Here is a 26,430-nt window from a genome sequence, read left to right as displayed (position 1 = left end):
CTTGCCTTTATTAGTCATGGCATAGAATATAAGAGCAGGGAGGTTATGATGGAGCTGTATAAAACACTTGTTAGGCCATAGCTGGAGTACTGTGTACAGTTCTGGGCACCACACTATAGGAAGGATGTGATTGCACTAGAGAGGGTGCAGAGGAGATTCACCAGGATGTTATAAAAACAAGAAATGCTGGAACCACTCAGCAGGTCTGGCAGCATATGTGAAAAGAGAAGCAGAGTTAACATTTCGGGTCAGTGACCCTTCTTCGGAACCAGGATGGTGCCTGGGCTGGAGCATTTCAACTATGAAGGCTAGGGTTGTTTTTCTTGGTGCATCTCAGCCTTCTCTGCTCTGACAGGTTGGGGGAGAGTTGCAGCGTATTTTATTTTTAATTAGATGATTTTTAGTATATTAAAGAAACTCTGTTAAACTCAAGAAAACCTGTTCGATTGGCTATGATCACAGCATGTTGTTACAGAAGTGTAGTTATTTTCTCCTCAGGTTAAAACAGTGTGTGCCTTTAACTTTAAAAAGTCTACCTTTAAAACATCTACAAGACAGTGTGTCAGCTGCACCTGCTCCGTGGGCACAGCAGGAGAGGGTCACATGGTGTACTGTAACAATCTGTAAAATCCAGCTGAAACTAGTGTTTTTTTTTAATTCATTCATGGGTGTGAGTGTCACTGGATAGGCCAGCATTTATTGCCCATCCCTAATTGCCCTTGAGAAGGTGGTGGTGATCTGCCTTCTTGAACCGCTGCAGTCCATGTGGGGTAGGTACACCTACAGTGCTGTTAGGGAGTTCCAGGATTTTGACCCAGCGACAGTGAAGGAACGGCGATATAGTTCCAAGTCAGGCTGGTTCGTGACTTGGAGAAGTTGCAGGTCGTGGTGTTCCCATGCATTTGCTGCCCTTGTCCTTCTAGTTAGTAGAGATCGTGGGTTTGGAAGGTGCTGTCTAAGGAGCCTTGGTGCGTTGCTGCAGTGCATCATGTAGATGGTACATACATGGGGTGCAAATCAAGCGGGTTGCTTTATCCTGGATGGTGTCAAGCTTTGAGTGTGGTAGGATCTGCACCTATCCATCATACTCCTGACTTGTGCCTTCTAGATGATGCACAGGCTTTGGGGAGTCAGGAGGCGAGTTAGCCACTGCAGCATTCCTAGCTGCTGACTTGCTCTTGTAGCCACAGTATTTATTTATTTATAGATACAGCAGTGAAACAGGCCCTTCAGCCCACTGAGTCTGTGCAGACTAACAACCACCCATTTATACTAATTCTACATTAACCCCATATTCTCCTAACACCTACCTACACTAGGGGCAATTTACCATGGCCAATTTACCTATCAACCTGCAAGTCTTTGGCTGTGGGAGGAAACTGGAGCACCCGCCAGAAACCCACGCGGTCACAGGGAGAACTTGCAAACTCTGCACAGATAGTACCCATTTATATGGCTACTTCAGTTCAGTTTCTGGTCAATGGTAGCCCCTAAGATGTTGATAGTGGGGGAGGTCAGCGATGGTAATGCCACTGAATGTCATGGGGAGATGGTTATTGCCTAGAACTTGCGTGGCACAAATGTTACTTGCCACTTATCAGCCAAGCCTGGATGTTGTCCAGGTCTTGCTGCATTTCTACACGGACTGCTTCAGTATCTGAGGAGTCACGCATGGTGCTGAACACTGTACAATCATCAGCGAGCATCCCCACTTCTGACCTTATGATCGAAGGAAGGTCATTGATGAAGCAGCTGAAGATAGTTGGGCCTAGGACACTATCCTGAGAAACTCCTGCAGTGATGCCCTGGAGCTCAGATGATTGACCTCCAACAACCACAGCCATCTTCCTTTGTGCTATGTATGACTCCAACCAGCGGAGGGTTTCCCCCCCCCCCAATTCCCATTGACCTCAGTTTTGCTAGGGCTCCTTGATGCCATACTCTGTCAAATGCTGCCTTGATGTCAAGGACAATCACTCTCAATTCACCTCTGGAGTTCAGCTCTTTTGTCCTTGTTTGAACCAAGGCTGTAATGAGGTCAGGAGTTGAGTGGCCCTGGCGGAACCCAAACTGAGCATCACAGAGCAGGTTATTGCCAAGCAAGTGCCGCTTGAAGGCACTGTTGATGACACCTTCCATCACTTTACTGATAATTGAGAGTAGGATGATGCGGCAGTAATTGGGCGGGTCGGACTTGTCCTGCTTTTTGTGTCCAGCACATACCTGGACAATTTTCCACATTGCTAGGTAGATGTCAGTGTTGTAGCTGTACTGGAACAGCTTGGCTAGGGGCGCGGCAAGTTCCGGAGCACAGGTCTTCAGTACTATTACCGGAATATTGTCAGGGCCCATAGACTTTGCAGTATCCAGTGCCTTCAGTCGTTTCTTGATATCATGGAGTGAATTGAATTGGCTGAAGTCTGACATGTGATGTTGGGGACTTCAGGAGGAGGCAGAGATGGATCATCAACTCGGGACTTCTAGATGAAGATTGTTGCAAACGCTTCAGCCTCATCTTTCGTACAATTTTTGAAAAAAATTTTAGAGATGCAGCACTGAAACAGGCCCTTTGGCCCACTGAGTCTGTGCTGACCATCAACCACCCATTTATACTAATCCTACACTAATCGCATAAGCCAGGCTGTATAGCCTTAGCCACACATGATGTGGATATAGGGGTAAACTGTTCCTTTAAAGCAACATCCTTACTGCTCAAGTCCAGACAAACAGGCCCAATTAAAAGCAGAAATCCAATACATGCTGGAAAACAATTTGATAGAACCTAGTCAACGCAGCTGGAGTTCACCAATATTTCTAGTATCTAATCCTGATGGGTCAACCCAATTTTGGATAGACTACAAAAAAGTCAGTCATCCAAGTCTGCATTTAGAAGACTATCGACAGAGCAGGCAGTGCTAGGTTTCTTACCAGGTTCAACTTGTTAGATACTGGCAAGTTCCTTTGACTCCGAGCCAAAGAGATGTCAGCTTTTGTAACACCAGACGGTTTTTAATCAATCAGTCATAAAAACAAGGGTTCAAGAACTGAAGGGTTCTGAAGAAGGGTCACTGACCCGAAACGTTAACTCTGCTTCTCTTTCCACAGATGCTGCCAGACCTGCTGAGTGGTTCCAGCATTTCTTGTTTATATTTCAGATTTCCAGCATCCGCAGTATTTTGCTTTGATTTTCGTTTTTAATCAGTGCCGGGTGATGCCATTCGAGCTAAAAAAAAAATGCCCCAGCCACTTTTCAAAGATTAATAAATCAGGTGGTAGCCAGTGTTCCCAACTGTTTCATGCATTCTTGATGTACTAATATACAGTAACACTTGGCAAGAACACTTAAACCAGCTAAAAATTCTGTTTAAAAAGCTACAAGACTGTGATAAATCTGGCAAAAAGCGAATTTACAAAAGCAAGAACAACATTGTGGTGCAACGACAGGTATTGCCAAAAGCGGCAAAGGTACAAACCTTCATGGAGTTCCCTATCCCTGAATCCACACAGAAACTAATTAGGTTTTTAGGGATATGCGGTTTTTACAGGAAATTTGTACAGAAGTTTTGTACTGCGGCTGTTGTATTAACCGATTTGCTACAAAAAAGAGAAACAAAGTAATATGGTCAGATGTATGCCAGGCAGCTTTTGAAAAGCTAAAGGAAATCTTAACTAATGAACCAGTGTTGGCTGCTCCAAATTTAGCTCAGCTGGCTATTGTGAAATGCAGAAAGACGTGGGTTCAATCCCTGTACCAGCTGTGGTTGTTCATAGAGGCCTGCCTCACTGCCTTGCCCCATGCTTGGGGAGAGATGACTATGGCTCGAGCAATTGCAGGATGACAAATTGGGCTGAGAAGCCAGTTGGGTACTTTAAGAAAACTAAATTGCCATCAAAAAAAAAATGTATTCCACTGTGGGAAAAAAGAAACATTAGGACTTTTGCTGGCTCTCAAACATTTTGAAGTATATGTCGGTTAAGACTAAGAAAAATTAATATACACTGACCATAACCCATTCATGTGGAAAAATGTAAAAACTGACAAACTAGAATATTTAGATGGAGTTTGTTGTTACAGCCTTATTTGAAAATTGTACCTATTTCAGGGGAAAAACATTATAGTCAATGCTTTGTCACAAAATTATCCATGTTAAATTACATGGATGGTGATAGTACTAATAAAATGCTGTAAAATTAGAGTGAATGGGTACATGAATGTGGAAAAAGTTTTTCCCCAGTTTCTTTTTTTTTTGCAGTTATGAAACATTTTTAGAATGGCGTTTCATTTCACCAAGGGCAGAGTGTCACGGAACTGTAGTTATTTTCTCCTTGGGATAAATCAGTGTGGGCCTTTAAGACTCAGTTTAAAAACAAACTGCGAGGCAGTGTGCCAGCTGTACCTGCTCTTCGGCCACAGCAGGAGGTCACATGGTGTACTGTAACAATTTAACTGTGAAAACCAGCTGAAACCAGTTTTGACTCACCTGCAAAGCATGCTACTGAAGGAAAGGGCTATTTCTCAGCAAAAATTCTACAAGGAGCTACGGGCAGAGTTAATTGCCTAAGCAGGAAAAAACCCTTTGAGGAGACCATTTGTATTACTGAAGTAAAGTTTTGACTGAGACACTGTCAGTTTGAAAATTCAAAAAGACCTACTGCTGTGCTCATTGAAAGAACTGTTTGATGCCTGCTGCAGTCGAAGTGTTTTGTATGCCTATCTATTAAAGGACTAGTTCATCAAATCCACATGGAGACTTCAAGTTGCATTTGATTTTTTTTACACTAGGATATCACACCCATCAAGAATGTAACCCACAAAGACTTATTAACCCAGTTTTTATTATTAGTTAATTTTTTAGTACATTTTAAAAAGTTAACCATGATTTTTGAATGTCATGTCTAAATGGGAGAGTTAGGTTAAAATAAGTTGCAAGGTCTTTGGACATAGATTTGTCTTAGTGTTTATGATTTAGTTTTTAATAGTTAACGTGTTGTTGTCTAAAAATACCTGGTCTGGTCTGTTTTATTCCAGGGGTTACTAGAGGGTTTAATTTGGCTCTTTTCGGGCTGGGTGGGAAAACTTCAATAATATGCTGCAACCTGTGAAGTGATGGGGCAGAATTGACAGTGCCTTGCTCCCGCCTCAGTCGTCACACCGTGAACAGTTAAACAGTGAATTGGCATGTACATCTACTTAAAGAAATAAACCTGTTGTCAAACAAGGAGGGAAAAGAAGGGACCCCTTCTCACCTGTCTCATAGCACATGTCTCTGTTACCTCGAGACTAAGCCAGTGCTCACCTGGATGGCCTCCCATTTTCCACCTTCCATAAACTTCAGTTCAACCAAAACTCTGCTGTCTGAATCTTAACTTATACCAAGTCCCATTCACCCATTACTCTTGTGCTCACTGATCTACATTGGCTCCCAGCTCAGCAGTACAATTAAAAAATGCTCACTCTTGCTTTCAAATCCTTGCATGGCTACACCTCTCTCTCTCTGTAACCGCCTCCAGCCCTACAACACTCAAATCTGTGCTGTTCCAATTTGGCCTCCTGCACATTCCCGATTTTAAAATTGCTCCATCATTGGCAATTGTCCTTTCAGCTTCCTAGACATCAGTTCCTAAATCTAGGTCTCTCCAAGATACAGCTTAAAACCTACTCTTTGACCAAGCTTTTGGTAACCTATCCTACTATCTCATGTGGCTCAGTGTTAAACTTTATATCATGCTCCTGTGAAGTGCCTTGGGATATTTTACCATGTTAAAAGGCATTATAAATGCAAGTCATTGATGCTGTTTCAAGCAGACAAGGTAGATGCATCCTGCTGAAATATGCAGATTGGAAAAGAGGGGGAAAAAGTGACTGAGGCATAGAGCCAAAATGAGCATGGCAAAAAAAAAAAATTCTGTTGCTGATTTTTCTTTTATGCTTAGCTCCAAAGTGATCAGATACAATTTGCACTCATACACTCTTCCTGCCAGAGGTGACGGACCACAAGCATAGATTAGGGAAAACATCCAATTTCCTCCAGCAGTTAAATTAGTAAAAACATATCACTCACATTATTCAAACCTTGTTTTCACAGCCTCGATAGGACTAGAAACACATTGTTCTGTCGACTGTTTTAAATCTATGCTTACATTGGGATTTCTGACTATTTTGACAGAAGGATATTTGATGACTATATTACAATGCTATTAATTTAAATATTGGTCGCTAGGGGGTCAATAACGATTTCTGAGGGAAGCACATTAGAAACTGAAATATGGGGAATCAGTTTCTGTCCTTTCCCCAACATTTCGGAGCCTGCAGTCATTTAATATAGCCTCCCTGCACCCATGTACTTTTAATAAACATTTGTCTTCGACTTTGACATTACAATCTCCAGCTGTAAGTAGCCTCCAAATATAATCTTCAGGCATTAGTACTGCATGGCAATGTACTATCCAACATATAATCAGTTACCTTCTCACTATGCGCTGCATTGTCATGTGCTCAAACCAATAGACCAGAATCAAACACATGGCACTGTCTGTCAACTATATTTATACCTGCTCCAGTTCTGCAAGACATGGAACACTCCCAATGTTCCTTCTAAGCTGCACAGCCATGCGCAGGTCAGCCCTTTCAAGTCACTGCATGTGGTCATGCAAAAAAAATTGAAGGGTTTGCACACTTAAAGAAATCACCCGTGCACTACAGAAAAAAAAATTGAGGGTGCATTGCTCACAGCAGCAATGTCCAACTCTACGTAGCCTTTCTGAGCTTTTTAAAGCTGCATAAAGGAGGGCAGACTCATGTCACATTTGAAAGAGCAGAATTGGTAATTACTGCTGCACGCTCCAAGCGCCCTGACTATTTTAAAACAAAAAGTAAACTCAACAAAAGCTGCTCAATTGAGAACTCTTTGTTCCATTGTACAAGCCATCTCATTTGTAAGGTTCAAAGATCTCCAGCCAGGTCTAAAATAAAAGCCCAATTAATTATTTTGATGAATACATATTAAATTTGAATCTCAAAGTTATTGTCTAAACCGTGTGTCATTTCTCAAAGATGCTAACAATTCAAACTTCACACACAAAATTATTCCTATGATCAACTCCAACGGGCAACCTATTTAAATTAAAAAGAATACAGATGTACAAAGTTAAAATAAATCGGGTGAGCCACAGAATTTTAATCAACTTTTTCCTACAAGATCTTTTCAGTTATCAAAAACATATGCAAGTACACAGGACAGTAACCATGACAATGTTGCATGGACATAGATTATGACCGATAAAACAACTAAATGTTGTAATGGAAAATAACTTCCCAGCCCCTTCTGCAATCTGTATTACCGCATTAAACGAAGGATATGTCACGATGGATGTCGTATCAGAACATATTGTGCTCCTGAACATTTGGAAAACAAAAACTTTGCCATAACAAAGCTCATTCCAAAATCCATGGCATTTTTCAAACATTAAACAGTACGTTTCAATAGGAGCAACGGATTTGCATTTATTGTAGCAAAGAATGATGGGCCATATCAACTGAAAGATGTAACAGAAATCTCCTGCACGAATCTTTAAAAAAGTGTTTTGAGAGCTATGAGCAATGCTTTAAGGATGAAGAGCAAGAAGTTACGATTGCCACCCAAAAGTTAAAATGGAATCAAAGGACTTCACATACCTCTGTCCATATAAGATAATTGTATTGACTTCAGACAATGAAGTGTCCAAATTGAAGTTACAATATTCCAAAAGTTAATTCATTTCAGGAAAACAATTTCCACACAGTGATGGATGTACATAATCTTTTAAATTAAGTTTGTTTCGAGATCTTGAGTGAAGTTTAATTTCACCTAGAATTTCATTTTAGATCTTAATCAAGGTTGTAGCACAAAATTAGTCACAATTTGTACTAACAGTCAAGCATGGACTATTTCAGGTCTTTGGTCTATGACTGAGGTTACATGGAATTTCTTAATTACATATGAAGATATGACAAATGCTTAGTAGATATCTGCTGCTTCAAATACAATCCTAGATATAATGTGCAACAAATACTACATATCTTTAAGAGGCCATGAATACTTGACCATGAGTAATTGTTGCAAATGCATAGTATTAACAGCTTCAATCTACTTCAAAAAGATAAAATAGTCTTCTGAATGATGTCCGCACATTCTCTTAATTCATCCTCTTTGATCACAAGGGGTGGCGCCAGTCTAATGATGTCCCTGTGAGTTGGCTTAGCTAGCAGACCATTATCACGTAGACGAATGCAAACTTTCATGGCATCAAAAGCTGAAACGGAATAAAAAGTTACAGAAACTAATGTTTCATGATCTTAGCAATTTCTTCATATCTTATGACCATTTTCTACAAATGTGATCTACCTTTCAGCAATAAGCATACTATGCAGCATAAACACCTTGGTTTGAGCAAAGTAGTAATGGAGTCACTAAAATTATCCTACACTTTTGATTTACAATGAATGGGCAGCAACACTTATCTGGCAAAGGTCTATAGACTAGGAGGATCTGAAGTTTAATTCCTTAGCACATGAATTAGCTGATCTTAATTAGGGCAACAGGAATGCTAAAATTGTGTCTCCTATTTCTGATGAAAACTCAGATGCTGCCTAACCTGCTGAGTATTTCCAGCATCTGCAATATTTTGCTTTTGCACTAGTGTTTAATTCACTGCCATTTCTCTTCCAGGAATGCCCACCTTGAAGAAGTTCTTCTCAGACAGGATTTCCATTTGTCTCTTACCTTGTTCACCTTCATTGCTTTCTATAGCCCTTCCAATTCTGGTAAAAGGTCATCGACCTGAAACATCAACACTTTCTCTCCACAGATGCTGCCTGATCTGAATATTTCCAGCATTTTCGGATTTCTCCCCATAAATAAATTGAATCACTGACTCAATTTAGAAAACCAATAAAGAAAAGGTTACCTAGTTTTGGCAGCATCTCCTTCAATCTTTGAAAGTTGGACATTCCACAATGTCCATTTAGCTACTGCACAGCATTTTAACATGTGCTGTTAAAACCCAGCTAAGTCCCTCAATCTGCTACCCAGATCAATACAAACCCTTAATTCACTTATCTTTAAACCCAACATACAAAGCTTTGTTGGCAATCTTCAGGAGGCAAAGATAATTATAAAATGTCTTTGAACAGAAATAAAATCGTTTCAGAAGGTCTTAGTGTAATTTAACATCGGGAATCAACAATCATGCTGTACACTGCTTTTCTGCTGTATAAACTGACAGGAAATGAGTATTTCCATGCATGTGTACTCTGTCCCAGCTGCACAAGTGCAGTGAAGCAGCAGTGTCTGGTAAGGGTATATGGGATTAATGTCGGATTAGCATAAATGGGTGATTGATGGTCGGCAGAGACTCGGTGGGCCGAAGGGCTTGTTTCAGTGCTGTATCTCTGACTGAGCATTTTAGAGCCTCACACATGCACTCAATGGCTAGCCACATATTCACATAGAAAAATCAGTGTGGGGAGCCAGAGGCACCTTTTCTCAGCTTGCTGTCATCGTCTCTCATTTTCAGGGTGGGGTTGGAGGGGGGGAGGGGGGGCAGAACATAATCCAGATGGGAGATTTCAATGTCCATCACCACCACTCACAGAATTGGCAGTGACCTGAAAGTCAGATGACAAAATGGACTTGCAGCAAATGGTGAGAACAAGAATAAAAACCTTATTTGACCTCATCCTCACCAATCTAGCCATCACAGAGGCATCTGTCCCATAACAGTATTTGTAGGAACGATTACTGCCTCGCCCCATCCATTAAAGACAACCTTCAACATGTATGGCACTACCACCATGCTAAATGGGATAGGTTAATAGATCTAGCAGCTCAAAACTTGGCCTTCATGAGGCACTGTGGGCCATCAGCAAAATAATTGTATTCCACCACAAGCTGTGATCTCATGCCCCAGCATCTCTCACTGGACCATTTCCAATAAGCCAGACAACCAACCCTGGTTCAATGAGGAGGGTAAAAAAAGCTAGAAGCAACACTAGATACATCTGAAAATGAAGTGCAATAAGGAAAAGGAGATGGTGTTGCGTTGATTAGGGATGGGATCAGTTCATTAATAAGGAAGGATCTCAGATTGCAAGAACAAAATGTAGAATCTGTTTGGGTGGAACTAAGAAATGGCAAGAGGCAGCAAACTTTGGTAGAAGTTGTTTATAGGTCTAACAGTAGTGATAGTGTAGGGCATAGTATTCATCAGGAGATTAGAACAACATGTAGCATGGGTAATACAGTAATCATGGGCGACTTCAAACTGCAAATAGACTGGGTAAACCTAAAAAGCACAAATGCTGTGGAGGACAGGTTTCTGGAGTGTGTTAGGGATGGTTTTCTAGAGCTGTATGTTGGGGAACTGACTAGAGAACAGTTCAAGTATTATGTCATGAAAAAGGGCTAATTAATAATCTTGTAAAAGAATCTTTAGGAGTGAGTGACCATAACATGATAGAATTCTATGTTATGTTTGAAAGTGAGGTAGTTCAATCGGAAGCCAGGGTGTTAAATTTGGCTGAGGTGGATTGGGAAAATGCATTAAAAGGTATGACAGTACACAGGCAACAGATAGTCTTTAAAGAAATATTACATAGTTTACAGCAACTATACATTCATTCAAGGCACAAAACCCCCAAAAGTAAAAGGCAGTTAACCATGGATAACAAAGAAAGTTTAGGATTGTATAAGATTAAAAGAAAAGGTCTATAAAGTAGCCAGAAATAGTGGCAAACCTGAGGATTGGGAGGATTTTACAGTACAGTAAAGGAGGACCAAGAAACTGATAAAGGGGGAATAGAATATGAATGTAAACTAGCAACAAAATGAAAATGGACTGTAAAAGCCTCTATAGCTACATAAGTAGGAAATGTTTGGTTGAAACAAATGTGGGTCAATTCCAGGTAGAGTCAGGATAATTTATAATGCGAAAGAGAGAAATGGTAAAGAAGCTAAATGATTACTTGGTGTCTGTTTTCATAGAGGAAGATACAACAAATCTCGCAGAAAGAGATCCCAGGGATGAGGGAGAATGAGGAACTGAAGGAAATTAGTATTAGTAAGAAGGTTGTATTGAAGAAATTAATGGGGCTAAAGGTTGGTAAGTCCCCGGGACCAAATATTCTAGATCCCAGAATGTTGGAAGGGGTAGCTATGGAGATAGTGGATGCATTAGTGACCATCTTCCGAAATTCTATAGATTCTGGAACGGTTCCTGCAGATTGGAAGGTCACAAATGTCACCCCACTATTTAAGGAGGGAGGGAGAGAAAACAAGAAACTGGAGACCTGTTGCCCTTACATCAGTAGTAGGGAAAATGCTGGAATCTATTCTAAAGGATATGATAAATGGACTCTTGGATAATAATGATCAGATTGGGCATAGTCAACATGAATTTAGGAATGGGAAATCACGTTCGACGAACCTGAGGGAGTTTTAATGAGGATGTTACTAACAGAATTGATAAACGGGAGTCGGTGGACATAGTATACTTGGATTTTCAGAAAGCTTTTCAGAAAGATAAAGTTGCTGAGCAAAATTAAAGCACATGGGATAGGAGGTCATATACTGGCATGGATTAAGGTTAACAGACAGAAAGCAGACAATAGAATAAACGGGTCACTTTCCCATTGGCAGACTGTGACTAGTGGGATATTGCAAAAATCAGTACTTAAGCCCCAGCTGCTCACAATATATATCAATGATTTGGATGTGGGGACCAAATGTAATATTTCCAAGTTCGCGGATGACACAAAACTAGGTGGGAATGTTGGTTGTGAGGAAGATACAAAGTGAGTCTAAGGGGATTTGGACAGACTTAGGTGAGTGGGAAAGAATGTGGCAGATGAAATATGATCTGGAAAAATGTGAGGTTATCCACTTTGATAGGAGGAACAGATGTGCAGAGTATTTCTTAAATGGTAAACGATTAGAAAGTGTAGATGTATAAAGGGACCTCGGTGTCCTGGTCAATAAGTCACTGAAAGCTAACATGCAGGTGCAGCAAGCAATTAGGAAGGCTAATGGTATGTTAGCCTTTATCGCAAGAGGATTTGAGTACAGGAGTAGCCAAGTCTTGGTTCAATTGTATAGAACATTGAATAGACCGCACCTGGAATACGGTGTGCAGTTTTGGACCCCTTACTTTAGGAAGGATGTTATTGCCATAAAAGGAGTGCAACGAAGGTTCACCAGACTTGTTCCCGGGATGGCGGGACTGTCCTATGAAGAGAGATTGGGGGAAACTGGGCCTGTAGTCTCTAGAATTTCTGAGAGGTGAGATCTCATTGAAACCTACACAATACTGAAAGGGATAGACAGGGTAGATGCAGGTAAGAAGTTTCCCCAGGTTTGAGAGTCTTGAACCAGGGGCCACAACTTTAAAATAAAGGAGAAGCCACTTAGGACCGAGATGAGGAGAAATTTCTTTACTCAGAGGGTTGCGAATCTTTGGAATTCTCTATCCCAGAGGGCTGTGGAAGCTCAGTCATCAAGTATGTTTAATGCAGAGATTGACGTATTTCTAAATACCAAATGACAAAAGGATATGGGGATTGTGTGGGAAAAAGGCTTCGAAGTGGATGATCAGCCATGATCATACTGAATGGCGGAGTAGGCACGATGGGCTGAATGGCCTAGTCCTGCTCCTACGTAGCCTAGTGACGCTACTGCATAGGACTATGCATGTTAAATCGTGGAATAATAAAATCTCTCAGCACTGAAGGTGGCAATTCAGCCAGTCACATCTGGACCATCCCTTTGAAATCTGTCCAATTTAGTCCCACAACCCAGCTTTTTCTCCATAACCCTATAGTTGAGATTTCCAGTATATGTCCAATGGAAACTGATTCAGTCACCCTTTCAGGTAATGTGTTCCAGATCATAGCCCCCTGAAGTCCTCCTTATTGACCTTCTAGTTCTTGTAACAATTATCTTAAATCTATTACCTTCTGCTTTTCAACCTGCTTACCAGAGTAAATGAGTTACTCCCCAGTTGCTCGATCAAAACTGTTCATAATTTTGCATACCTGTGTTAGGTCTCTTCACCTTCCCTGCCCTAAGGAGAATAGTCCCAGCTTCTTCAATCTCTCCAACCAATTGAACCCCCTCATCCTTGGTACAGTCATGGTTGTGTAGTTTTTTTTTTCTTCTCTGGGGAATATACGGTTTGCCTTTAAGGTTTGCAGAGGATCAGTATTGCTTTAAGAACCGGCAAGCCTCAGGAGTTACAGAAAGGTGCATTTTGGTTGCTGTTAGAAATAGCCATTTGGAGACTGTGATTCAAAGGGTGCATTCTCGCTACCATAGTTAATTTTGTCCCAATAAATATCAAGAGGACATAGACAGGCTGGTGGAATGGGCAGACAAGTAACAGATGAAATTTCATGCAGAAAAGCATCAAGTAATTCTTCCTACCAAAATGTAAAAGGTTGTTGAGAGAAGCGTTGTGGAGGAAATAGCAGAAGTGCTGAGTATCATCTTCAAATCCTCACTGGATACAGGCAAGGTACCAGATGATTGGAGGTCTGCAAATGTTGTACCATTTTCTAAAAAGGGTGCAAGGGCTAAGCCAAATAGTTATAGGCCAGTCAGTCTGACCTCAGTGTTGGGCATATTGCTAGAATCAATTGAGACAGGATAAACTGCCACTTAGAAAGGCACAGATTAATCAGGGATAGTCAGCATGCATTTTTAGGGGAAGGTCAAGTTACTTTCTCAAAAACACAACAAAGTTAGACAAGGAGGATTGATGAGGGAAGTGCAGTGAATGTGGTCTACATGGATTTTAGTAAGGCATCTGACAAGGTCCCACATGGCAGACTGGTCAGTAAAATTAAAGCCCATGGGATCCAGGGGAATGCGGCAGGTTGGAACCAGAATTGGCTCAGGGACAGGAAACAAAGGGTAGTGGACGGATGTTTTTGCAAATGGAAAGCAGTTTCCAGTGGCGCTCCACAGGGCTCAGTGCTGGGTCCCCTGCTGTTTGTTGTACATATTAATGATTTAGACTTAAACGTGGGAGGCACGATTGGGCAATTTGCTGATGACTCAAAAATTGGCAGTGTAGTTAATCGTGAGGAGGAAAACTGTGGACTCCAGAATGAGATCAATGTTTTGGTAGAGTGAGCTGAAAAGTGGCACATGGAATTCAATCCAGAGAAGTGTGAGGTGCTGCATTTGGGAAGGGCAAATAAAGCAAGGGAATCCACAATAAACAGGAGGATATTGAGAGAGGTAGAAAAAGAGAGAGACCTTGGAGTGCATGTCCACAGGTCCCTAATGGTGGCAAGGCAGGTGGATAGAGTAAAGAAAGCATATGGATTGATTTCCTTTAGTGCCTGAGGTATAGAGTACAAAAGCAGAGATGTGATGCTGGCACTGTATAAAGTGCTGGTTAGGCCACAGCTGGAGTATTCCGTGAAGTTCTGGTTACATTACAGAAAGGACATAATTCCTCTGGAGAGAGTACAGAGTAGATTTACTAGAACATTGCCAGGGCTTGAAGATTGCAGCTATGGGGAAAGATTGGATAGGTTAGGACTGTTTTCCCTGGAACTGAGGAGGTTGAGAGGTGACTTAATTGAGGTATACAAAATTATGAGGGGCCTAGACAGAATGGACAGGAGGCACCTGTTTCCCCTGGCAGGGAAGTCAGTTACCAGGGTATAAAGATTTAAAGGTGATTGGTAGAAGTATTAAAGGGAACCAGAGGGGAAACCTTTTCATCCAGAGGGTGTTGAGTGTCTAGAATTCACTGCCAGAAATGGTGCTGGAAGCAGAGACCCTCAATTCTTTTAAGAGTGCCATCATGTTCAGGGCTATGGACTAGGTGCTGGAAGGTGGGATTAGTTTGGGAGGCTAGTTTATTAGGCTGGCACAGACATGGGCTGAATGGCCTCTTTCTGTGCTGTATTTTTTCTATGGTTCTATGCAATATAAAATAAAGGGTGCAGGAGTAGATTGACCTGGGGTGGGGGGTGGGGGGGTATACGTGCACAAATCATTGAAGGTTGCAGAGCAGATTGAGAAAGCTGTTAATAAAGCATATGGGATCCTGGGATTTATAAACAGGAATGCAGAGTACAAGAACAAGAAAATTATGATAAACCAGTATAAAAAAAAAGTGTTTCAGCTTCAACTGGAGAATTATGTCCCGTTCAGGGTACGACACTTTAGGAAGAATGTTAAGGCTTTAGAGAGGATGCAGAAAAGATTCACGGGAGTGGTTCCAGGGATGAGAAACTTCAGTTACACGGATAGGGTCAAGAAGTTGTATGGATTTCCTCTTTTACTAAATGCTACCCCACCTCCTTTCCTCTTTTGCCTGTCCTTCCTAAATACTGCATGTCTTTGGATGTTCAGTTCCCATCCTTGGTTACCCTGCAGCCATGTCTCCATAATTCATAACTATATCGTATCCATTTACATCTATTTGCGCGGTTATTCACTTACCTTATTGCAAATACTCTGCGCATTGAGACACAATGCCTTTAGGCATGTCTTTTTAACATAGTCATCTTAGCATTATTTCGCACTATGGCCTTATTTGTTTCTTGCCCTCGATTTCTATGCCTTCCACTTTTGCCTTTTTGTTTCCGGTCTTTCGTTTCATCCTGGTTTCCCCCTCCTCAGTCTCCCCACTCAAGTTCCCATCCCACTGCCATTCTAGTTTAAATCCTCCCCAACAGCACTCGCAAACGCCCCTGCGGGGATATTGGTTCCGGTCCTGCCAGGGTGTAATCCATCCTGCTTGTACAGATCCCACCTTCCCCAGAACCAGTCCTGTTGTCCCAGGAATCCAAATCCCTTCCTCCTGCACCATTTTTCCAGCCTCACATTCATCTGGTCTATTCTCCTGTTCCTATACTCACTAACGTGACACAGGAAGCAATCCTGTTACTACCTTTGAGGTCCTGCTTTTTAAATTTAGCTTCGAACTCCTTAATTCATCTTGCAGGACCTCATCCCTTTTTCTACCTATGTCGTTGGTACCGACATGTACCACGACCATTGGCTGTACACCACTCCCCCTTCAGAAAGTCCTGCAGCCTCTCAGATATCCTGGAGGGAAATCCTGGAGTCTCCTTTGCAGCCAAAGAAAAGACTCTGTTCCCCTTACAATTGAACGCTTGGACCAAGATTGTAATGAGGTCAGAAGCAGAGTGGCCCTGATGGAACCCAAACTGAGCACCAGTGATCAGGTTATTGCTGAGCAAGTGTCGCTTGATTACACAGTCGACAACCTCTTCCATCACTTTGCTGATGATCGAGACTAGACTGAAAGGGTAGTAATTGGCCAGGTTGGATTTGTTCTGCTTTTTGGGCACAGGACATATCTGGGTAATTTTCCATATTGACAGGTAGATGCCAGTGTTGTAGCTGCACTGTAGCTTTTATTTTCCAGAAAAGGTCGGTTATGAGGTACCTTATCAAATGCCCTAGACAAGTTCACAGATACACAACATCTACTGTATTACCTTCATCAACCCTCTGGTACTTCACCAAAAGAACTTAACCACACCTATTTACACAGAGGTTCTGACCAGTGTACTTTGTTGTAATCATCTGAAACAAAGTATATGTACAGCAAAAGGTTACATTGGCCAATGGACTGCATGAAGGAGGTCTGGAGAGATCCCAGAGTCCAATCACAAAGCAGCTGCAAGTTCATACAGAATACCAGGCACACTTCTGTTTGTGGAACGTAAGAATGTAATTGCCTGGAACTCAGTCTCTTATAGATAGAAGTACAAAAACAAATATGGCTGGAGAACACATTAAACTTTGAGAAAGTTTGTCTTCCTTGTGGTACTCCATTACTAGCTCTATGATTATTTCACCCTCAAAGATCAAATTTGACATTTGTTCTAGCCTGTTACCTCTGGCTGCATTCTGTTAGGCCACCACGTAACTATTATTTAACTGGTCTCTCAAGTGATCTCCTGTGTTGCTTAAATGGAATTGCTCCAATATATGGAATGTAATAGAACAGTTGATGAAAAATTGCCAGATTGTTTGTACCTTTTGTTTCTCGGATAACAAGGGCATTCAATAATCCTTTTCCTCTTACAGCAGACACAATATCCGATGGCAGTTTCATCAGCTCACTTCGGAGGAGCATTCCCATTTCCTCTGCATTTTCTGCCAAGTTTTCTTCTTCAAGAACCTGTATATTTCAGTTAAAGGAGGATTGCAAAAAAATTTAAAGTTTATCCCAGTCATTGGAAATAGATAAAGCCAACCAAGCTTTCTCCTTTTCAGATTAACACTTCCTTGCTAAATTCCTCAACCAGAAAGTGATCTTATTGTCACTTGAAACCATTTATTATGGTCTGCCTCAGAGGCCTTTCCTGATGACAGTCCACAGCTCGACCATCCTTTGCGTGAAAACATTCTACCAGACATACCTCTTTACTTTAAACTTCCTCATTTTTAAACTTTCTGTACCTCATATTGGAAACCTTCAAACTGAACAACTTTCCTTAACAACTTTCTTCACATTTCTGAATACTTCAGCGTGAAGGCTCTTTTCCAAAGAAAAACTTCCAAAACTAATCTCTAGAATCTGTCAAACTACTGCCTTTTTCCAATGTGCTCTCTATGATGCCGCCCAACTTTGCAACATATCCCCCTTAGCTATGCCTAAACACTGCAACCCCAATTTCTGGTCTGCCCACAATACTCTGACCAAGTCGTCAACATCCTACGTACCCAAAACGGAGAGCTCATTTGATAATCAGCCACTATATTCTCCTCCAATATCGTGTGTGTGTGGCCCACCTTCAGTATGTTCCATTCCAACATGTTGGAATATAGCCACTCTCTAGTCCAATGTACAGTTACATCAGCAAGATGCCCCAGGCACCCATCTTTAGTCCCCTTTTATCACTTACATGCTACCCACTAGACATTTTTGAAAGCATTAGGTCAGCTTTTGTACATGATGATTCCCAACTCTACCTTTGTCATAACCATTCCAAGGCTGTGACTACATTATCATATTGCCTGTACAACTTCCAAGTCATGAGGAGTTTAAATTTTCCTTCAATCCACACTGGCAAAATCAAATTCATTGTTTTTAGTTCCTATCACTACCCACACAGCTCTTGCTGCAGCTCCAACTATCTCTCCGCACAGGCTGAACCAGATGGTGCATAACCTCAACAGTCTGCTCAACCCGGAGTTGAGCTTTTAAACCCCATATCTGATCAGCTATCTAACTTCAATTTCCCCCTTCAGAACTTTACCCAATGGTTCTTCCATGCTGAAAAACACAAGCCATGCCTTTATCACCAAGGGTCAATTTCTTGAATGGTTTCCAGTTTCCCTTCCTTCAGCTGTCACATATTTTGGTTAATCCAAAACTATCTTATGTCCTCACACAGTTCTATGCACTTTTCCCTCAGCTTACCAACTACAAGGCTCTTACCTTCGATTTCAAATTACTCCAGCTATTTTTAAAAAAAATCTACTTCAATCACATGTCTCAACCACATCCAAGGTTCCTCCAGTTTTGGACTACCACTTAGCCTTCAAAGACTAATGTTTGGCACTACAGCACTGCTCTTTGGAACATTGCTTTGCTATCCCATTCCTTCCTTCTAAAGCTTATAAACCCACCTCTTCAATGTAATTCCTCCCCCACATCCACCATCTCCTAAGTTTTCATTTGTAACCTGTTCAGCATAATCTCCTATTTGTTAGCAGGAGAGAATCTAGGAGTGTACTGTATAAATTACTTTTTAAAAAATATATATTTACACACACACATACATACACACTTCAGCTATGACCTTTTCTGCTGGCCAACAATAAAAGTACTTCCGCTAAGCAGATAGAATTTGTGTGAAAATTCAAACTGATTGGCCATAACTTCTTAAAACTCATTCATGTAGCCCATTTCGACTTGTCTCTATCGCAGACATACCTCAAGTGCAGCAATAGCAACACGGCATGCCGAGGGATTGCCACCATATGTGGACCCATGCTGACCTGGTTTAATGGATAACATAATTTCATCATTGCACAACACTGCTGAAACCTGTAAAGGGAGAAAAATAGTCAACTTAATTCCTCATGAAGATACAATTTTCAGCTAAATTGTCTTTGGAACAAAGTGCTGTTCTAACTTAGACAAAAATCAATGTACACTTTTAGCTGGCTCCCCTTGAAAATCACGATGGTCACAACACAAGCAATTCTGGAGAAGCAAAGAATAGGGAAAGACAGCTGCACAATTTACTGTTTAATTAAAATTGCAATCACTATTTCAACATGAATGAAAACAAAGCGGAGAATGCGTAGTCATTTTGACACTGTGTGTTCCCTCCGTCTTGGACGTACAGAACTGCATAATAGCTTTCTACCAGAAACTGGTTAGGATGTAGGTGCACCATTGATGGAAAAACTTGTGGGATAACACCAAATATTGAACTAATGTCCACTGAAGTCCAACTACATACATTTTCGAGGTTACAAAAGTTACCAGTCTTGTGCTCCTTCAGGAATTAAATGAGAAGCACATTATGCTTGGTGGAAATGATGGTCTGCAATGAATTGTATAGATGCATCAATTTTTTGTTAAATAGACACCAAATTCTCACTGTTGAATAGAATGGTAGATAACCCTCCATCAGAGATCATGGGCTAAGTCATGAATGTTTAGAAAATTAACAAATTTACCCAAGAAACCTTGGACCTGAAGCCCAATGACATTGGGACCTTGTAAAATAAGGATTCAATTTTTCAAACAATTGCTGCTCTCCACAAGATTCAACAAAAAGGCATCAAATCCCTATTTCTATTATGGGATAGTAGGCAAAAAAAACCTTCCCATTGAAATTGACAGGATATTTAAACTAGCATATTTAAAAACCTGGAAACTTTGTCAGATTATAGGACAAATGTGCCACAGATTAGGAAGCTGATTCTGACAGATGCTCACTCAACAGCAGCCCCAAAGGATCTAGAGATTGAATACAATAGAGAGCTAAAGACCTTCCTCCTGATTTTTCTATGCAAGTGGCATTCATTGGAGAAGGATATGAATATTTTGTATTCATCCATTTTGCAATCATTCTTCCAAGGTTTGCACTATTTTTGCTTTAACTTTAAATTTCTTCTAGAGTCTCTTTTCAGTAATAGAGTCAGAGTTTTACAGCACAGAAACAGGCCCTTCGGCCCAACGCACCTGCACCGACCATCAAGTACCCGTCCGAAACTAATCCCACTTCCCGGCACTTGGCCCGCAGCCTTGTATGTTATGGCGTTTCAAGTGCTCATCTAAATACTACTTAAATGTCGTGTGTATGCCTGCCTATACCACCCCTTCAGGCAGTGTGTTCTAGATTCCAACCACACTCTGGGTGAAAAAGGTTTTTCCTCAACTCCCCTCTAAACCTCCTGTCCCTTACCTTAAATCTATGCCCCCTAGTTATTGACCTCTTCGCCAAGGGAAAAAGTTTCTTCCTATCGATCCTATCAATGCCCCTCATAATTTTGTATACCTCAATCAGGTTTTCCCCCTCCCACCCCCTCCACCTCAGCCTTCTCCGCTCCAAGGAAAGCAACCCCAGCCTATCCAGTCTCTCTGTCACTGAAATACTCCAGCCCAGACAACATCCTGGTGAATCTCCTCTGCACCCTCGCCTTTGCAATCACATCCGTCCTATAGCGTGGTGACCAGAACTGTACATAGTACTCCAGCTGCGGCCTAACCAGGCGTTTTATACAGCTCCATCATAACCTCCCTGCTCTTATATTCTATGCCTCGGCTAATAAAGGCAAGTATCCCGTACGCCTTCCTAATCACCTTATCTACCTGTGCTGTTGCCTTCAGTGATCTATGGACAAGCACCCCAAGGTCCCTCTGTACTACCTAGGGTCCTACCATCCATTGTATATTCCCTTGCCTTGTTAGTCCTCCCAACGTGCATCACCTCACACTTCTAAGGATTAAACTCCACATGCCACAGCTCATTCCTATAACACACAAATTCTGCCAGAGATGCCCTATTGGTACATGTACACTAAGATTCGCATAAAATATTGAGCTTGATAATGCTAGTTGCACCCCAAAACCATTAGTTGGAAAACATGTGTCAGCATACTCGTTCTGCAGCTGAATGACGACTTGAAGTAATTACATAACCGGTTCAAATGTCAAAGTCTAGTAGCTACTCTTCATTCAATTTTTAATCCCTGGCTATATTTGCATCTGCAGCGACCCACATTAGCCTAGTGCTAATTTGAAAGTTTACTACTGCTTTGTTAAAATTTTTCATTAAAATGCAGGACATTCGATTTAGCTGTGATTTCTTTTGAATTTAAGAGATAGTGGAAATGTTACACTTACTACCCACCATAATTGCCTTAATTGTGGGCCTGTTTGTATAAACTGAGTAGATTCAGCGTCAACCATAAAATGTGGTTGAATGTCACATGTAGGTCTCACTGAGTGGCATTTCAATTCCTTGAACAACATTAATGACCCAATTGAATTTTTGCAGCAATCAAATTAACACAAATCATATTTCTTAAAAGCTATTTCACTATCTATTACGGTGCCACTACTATACCCTTGCTATGTTGAAAACACTTCAGTTTACATCTGAAAATCATGCATAGCGTCACTCACAGGATACACGCCTCCAGAGAGGGCTTTTCCAAGCATAACAATATCTGGTTTGACATCTTCATGATCACATGCCAATCGCCGTCCAGTCCTAGCCAATCCAGTTTGCACTTCATCTGCGATGAACAGGACCTATTCAATGAGACAGATTCGTTACTAAAGATTCTGTTTACATTCAGTAAATTACCACCCTTGTTACAATGACATTTTACAACTCACGTTATATTTTGTGCACAATTCTCTCACTCCTTGAAGGTAGCCCTGGTCAGGAACAATTACTCCAGCATCTCCCTGGATTGGTTCCACCATAAATGCTGCCATATTAGGGTCCTGGAATGCACGCTAGAGAGAGAGAACTGAAATTAAAATTAAAACAAAATATAAACTAACAAAACAATTCCAATTATTTTTCATACCTCTGTAGCCGGCAGATCATTGTATGGAATAATTTCAAACCCAGGCATAAATGGTCCAAATCCTTCATAACTACTGGCATCTGTTGAACTGGAAACAGCAGACATAGTTCTACCCCAAAAATTACCAGCTGAAAGAAAATAAATAATGTTAATATCACGTACCTTCAGACACTTCAAATTTTCTAACTTTGGACAGGGCCTGCTGCAAATCCATTTACAGAAGTATTTTCTTTATGAATTCAAGATGTATTTCACAAATTTGATACTGCATTTTTCTTGGAAGCAAAAAAAACTGACTACCCATGTTTATATTTTTCTTACAAGGATTTTACCAGAAAGAACATTTCAATAACCAAAAGAACTTTGCATCATTATATACATTGACAACAAAATCAATTATTTTTCAGTCCTAGAGCATTCGAATAGGACAGCCCATTAAATTCCATCTCCTAGAAACCACAGAACAAAATATTAAATTTGTACACAGCCCAAAATAGTTTTAAAACAGATATTTTTGAATGTAGTAAATAAGGATTTCATGTAAATTACAACCATAATGATGAAATACTACATGGAGCTGATGCCCTACTTTAAAAAATCTTACCTGCAAAAAGAATTTTTGCTTTATATTTAGGAATTCCTTTAACTTCATATGCCCATTTGCGAGCCAACTTGCAAGCACTTTCTCCTGCTTCCACACCTAAAGTCAAATTTTAAGTTTAAGATTCAGAAAGTAAATAAAAAAACAATTACCAAAAGTTGCATGCAAGGGGAAAAAAGTGCCAAGCACAAATTATTACGTTCAAATAGTTGGTACAGAGCAAACTTGTATTGCCAAATTTCAGCAAAAGCAAAATACTGCGGATGCTGGAAATCTGAAACAAAAACAAGAAATGCTGGAATCACTCAGCAGGCAGGTTCCGAAGAAGGGTCACTGACCCGAAACGTTAACTCTGCTTCTCTTTCCACAGATGCTGCCAGACCTGCTGAGTGATTCCAGCATTTCTTGTTTTTGTTTGCCAAATTTCAGGTCATGTTCTACCCGCCTTTCAATTTCACTCTGCATTACAGTGGGTAGCTCACGATCTCCATTCCATCCTTCTGGACGTGATTTTCATTCCTTCCAGAAAATAAAGCTCAGGACTCAAATGATGAATACTGTTACGACCAGGTGAGAAAGGTATCCAGGGGTCTGTTACTATCTTCACCTCGTCTCATTGTAACAGGGTTTAATTTTAAATGCTGTGTTTTGAGCTCCCCCTTTGTGAATCCTTGTTCACAACTTTCCAATTATAAGGCAAAGAAATGAACACAAACAGGCTTTCTTTGGTTTAAAGAAGAAAGATGAAATTTATTAAACTTTAGGTTTAAACAGTAATACAGATATATGACGCGCCCACACGAGCATGCACATGCAATACACACAGGCAAATAGGGACAGAAAAAAAAAGATAAGTTTGAGGTCAGCTCATTACTGTGCTTTGAGCTCGCTGTAGTCTTTGATTGAAGATATGGTCTTTCATTTCGTTGGGGCCCAGTGTTCCTTTTAAACCTTATTTACGTAGCAGACTTTTTCCTGAGTTTACGTGTCTTCACAAGATTCAGTTCAGTGGGAAAGAGATGGAGGGAGGCAGGCAGATATGTTCAGTCCACGAGCACAGTTTTTGATCTCAAGTACTGTTTTCTCCAATTTAAAACTCAGCTCAAACCTCCGCAACAGCCAGTTCATCATGTGACTGAAGCTGGTCTGACCACTTCTGTGTATTGGGGAAGCAACTACTAGGCCCCCATTGTTTCAATACCGTCTCTTACTATGCAAAAATGTCTTTCCAGTCAGGAGCTTGCACTTTTTAAGTTTTAATGTTCATGTGGTGAAATAATGTGTACCTCAGTCTTGGCAGGTGGGGGTTTGCCTGACAGTATAAAATCACAGGACCAAAGATCTCATCACATGATTGTAATTTACTGGCACACTGAAAAAGCTTTTAGGTTCCATTGTTACAATGATTGCTTGAAAACAGCAACTAGTATAGATCCCATTTTCCCTCAGGGCGGGTGACAGGGGCAGGCTAGGCAGATGAAGTGGGCATAGGTGGAGACTACTGCAGTGCAGGAAGAAGATCCATGACCTGATGCAGTCTTGCAAGGTGAGTGCAGCACATAACATTAAGCTGGCAGCCTTAAATGTCACAAAAAAGTAATATGAAATTGGAGTGCCCACCCAGTCAGTAATACCCAGACAGTAGCATTGGCTACCAAATGTATATTTGCATCTGTCGAGGACACTGATCAGAGTTGACTTTTGCACTGCCTGAACTGAAATGCTATGTGCAGCAGGCATCCCTGTGGCATAAATGGACAATGATGTGGTCACCAACAGAAGGCATGGTGTGAGCGTATGAACAAGTAACAATGTTAATTTGTGTGCTTGCAGGAGAAACAAGCTCACAATTCGAGAGGAAGAGGACAAGAGGCAGCATGCTATATCTGGCAGTCCAGTCCAGATGCCAATGGAAGAGGAGATCATGGAGCTAGGAGGTCTGGAGGCAGGGCAGCCTGTCGCTGATGAGACAGATGAAGAGCTGCCAGACAAGTGCCCGAATGGATTGAGGGAAATACACCCTCTCGTGGCCAATAAGCATAGCACTCATGAAGCCATCAATGGTCACCTCAGAGCTCCAGAGGATGAGTAGTCGGAAGGACTTGTGAACGGGCAGTGCCCTCCCATCATTCCACTCTCAGGTCAGTTGAAGAGACAGCTGCCAAGCCTACAGGACAACTTTCTAATGGAGCAGTAGACCTCAACAGATGCAGCCTTACATTCCTCCACCAGCACAGATACTCTCACAATCAGTGGGCAGTTGTTCACAAACAGCACTGGGAGCACAATTTGATTAGAACAGCACGTCTCACCCAAGCAGCTGGTGTAGGAAGTGACCGTTGCAGTCATTGACTCAGGACAATGGGAGGGCATGGTGATCCTCAGCTGCAGCATGAGGTGTGTGAACATCTGGCAGTGCTTCCAGAGGCTTTGCGCATCTATGCACGAATAATGGAGGAGTTACTCCAGGCCATGAGTCCAGCCACGTCTCTGGTGCATACATGCATGGCATACACCATTGAGGAGGGTGACCCTCATGGAGAGCCACATTCAGCATATCAGTGGATGCCAGTAATGCACATGGATCTGTATGCCATCACCTCTGCCATGAGCTCTGTGGAGGAATAGCTGGGCAAGACGCCTGGAGTCATAGTCAGGCGTCCATATTTCAGGGAGGGACAAGTGAACCCTGCAAGGGTAGAGAAGCGGCTGCCTGGAGCAACAGGGAGCTCCTCTCAAGACACTCCTGGTGTGGACCCCAGTCCTCTGACAATGGCACCAATACCTCATGAAGCTGCGAAGACAGAGGTGGCTCTTGCACAGGTACTGGGACGCCTTGGTGTTGAAGGATTTATGAATGCTGCACCACAAAATAGAAACATAGAAAACAGGAGCACGAGTAGGTCATTCGGCCCTTCAAGCCTACTCTGCCATTCATTTTGATCATGGCTGATCATCCAACTCAGTAACCAAAAACCATCAATGGTGTTAAAATAGCTTGGAATGAAATTGAGAGATCTAGAAGTATGAGTAGAATCTATATTCAACATGTGCAAGCAAATGAATACTTTAAGCATTTCTGTACTATTGGGCCATTAACAGTTCAGTTGCTTTTATAAAAGACTGTGATGGAAAGTTCCACACCACATTAGATCAATGCATTATCTATGGCTAACCTAATGTCATGGGATGGTAAGGGCATTCAAGGAAAGGGCAACTTGGCTACAGAAGGTAGCAGATTTATTTGTTTACATGACCATCTGAGGAATGCTCGTGAGAAATGTCAATTAGTGACCATCAGCCCCCTCCGAAATATTCATCCTTGGAGGAGACATCGTGCTCTAGGATTGGCCAATGCTTCCCCAGAAAACAGCACACTACCATACAAGAGACCTTTGATGGGCATAATGAAGGGATCCACCAGATCCAAAGCATCTGAACTGCATTTTCAGAAGCCCTATGGCCTGCTCAATGGTCGCGATTTGTCAGGTGGCAACTGTTCTATGTCTCCTATGCATCTGTGCTGGGGTTCCGCATCATGGGGAGCAATGCCTTCAGGGACTAGCACTTGACACCCAATATCCATCCTTGAAGGCACGCCTTGTGGGGGGGCAGGGAAGGGGCAGTGCTCGCAAAGCCCAGGCACCTGGGACCTCCTTAGAATGAAGGAGTCATGACTGCATCCTAGGAACCTTGCACAGGCTTGAAGGAAGCATTTGTGATCGTTGCAAACCACTTGCA

The 26,430-nt window shown here is 41.6% G+C and overlaps 1 protein-coding gene across 3 annotated transcripts in view; it reads right to left on the bottom strand.

The window, feature by feature from the left end:
• Positions 1–7,148: 7,148 nt before the first annotated feature.
• The window catches only part of LOC137380643 (ornithine aminotransferase, mitochondrial-like), a 36,854-nt gene continuing 17,572 nt past the window's right edge, over positions 7,149–26,430 (bottom strand). For all 3 annotated transcript variants that reach the window (XM_068052807.1, XM_068052804.1, XM_068052806.1), the window contains exons 4-10: positions 22,693–22,788; positions 22,089–22,216; positions 21,892–22,014; positions 21,676–21,804; positions 18,967–19,080; positions 17,061–17,205; positions 7,149–8,292 (exon numbers count right to left, since the gene is read on the bottom strand). In XM_068052807.1, coding sequence (XP_067908908.1) covers positions 8,132–8,292; positions 17,061–17,205; positions 18,967–19,080; positions 21,676–21,804; positions 21,892–22,014; positions 22,089–22,216; positions 22,693–22,788 — 896 coding nt within the window. In that variant the 3' untranslated portion in view covers positions 7,149–8,131. The remainder of the gene's footprint in view (positions 8,293–17,060; positions 17,206–18,966; positions 19,081–21,675; positions 21,805–21,891; positions 22,015–22,088; positions 22,217–22,692; positions 22,789–26,430) is intronic.

The sequence above is a fragment of the Heterodontus francisci genome, chromosome 20 (genome assembly GCF_036365525.1).
Source record: "Heterodontus francisci isolate sHetFra1 chromosome 20, sHetFra1.hap1, whole genome shotgun sequence".
NCBI classification, from domain to species: Eukaryota; Metazoa; Chordata; class Chondrichthyes; order Heterodontiformes; family Heterodontidae; genus Heterodontus; species Heterodontus francisci.
The sequence above is the reverse complement of the archived record's forward strand: the minus strand, read 5'-3'. Positions and strand labels throughout refer to the sequence as shown.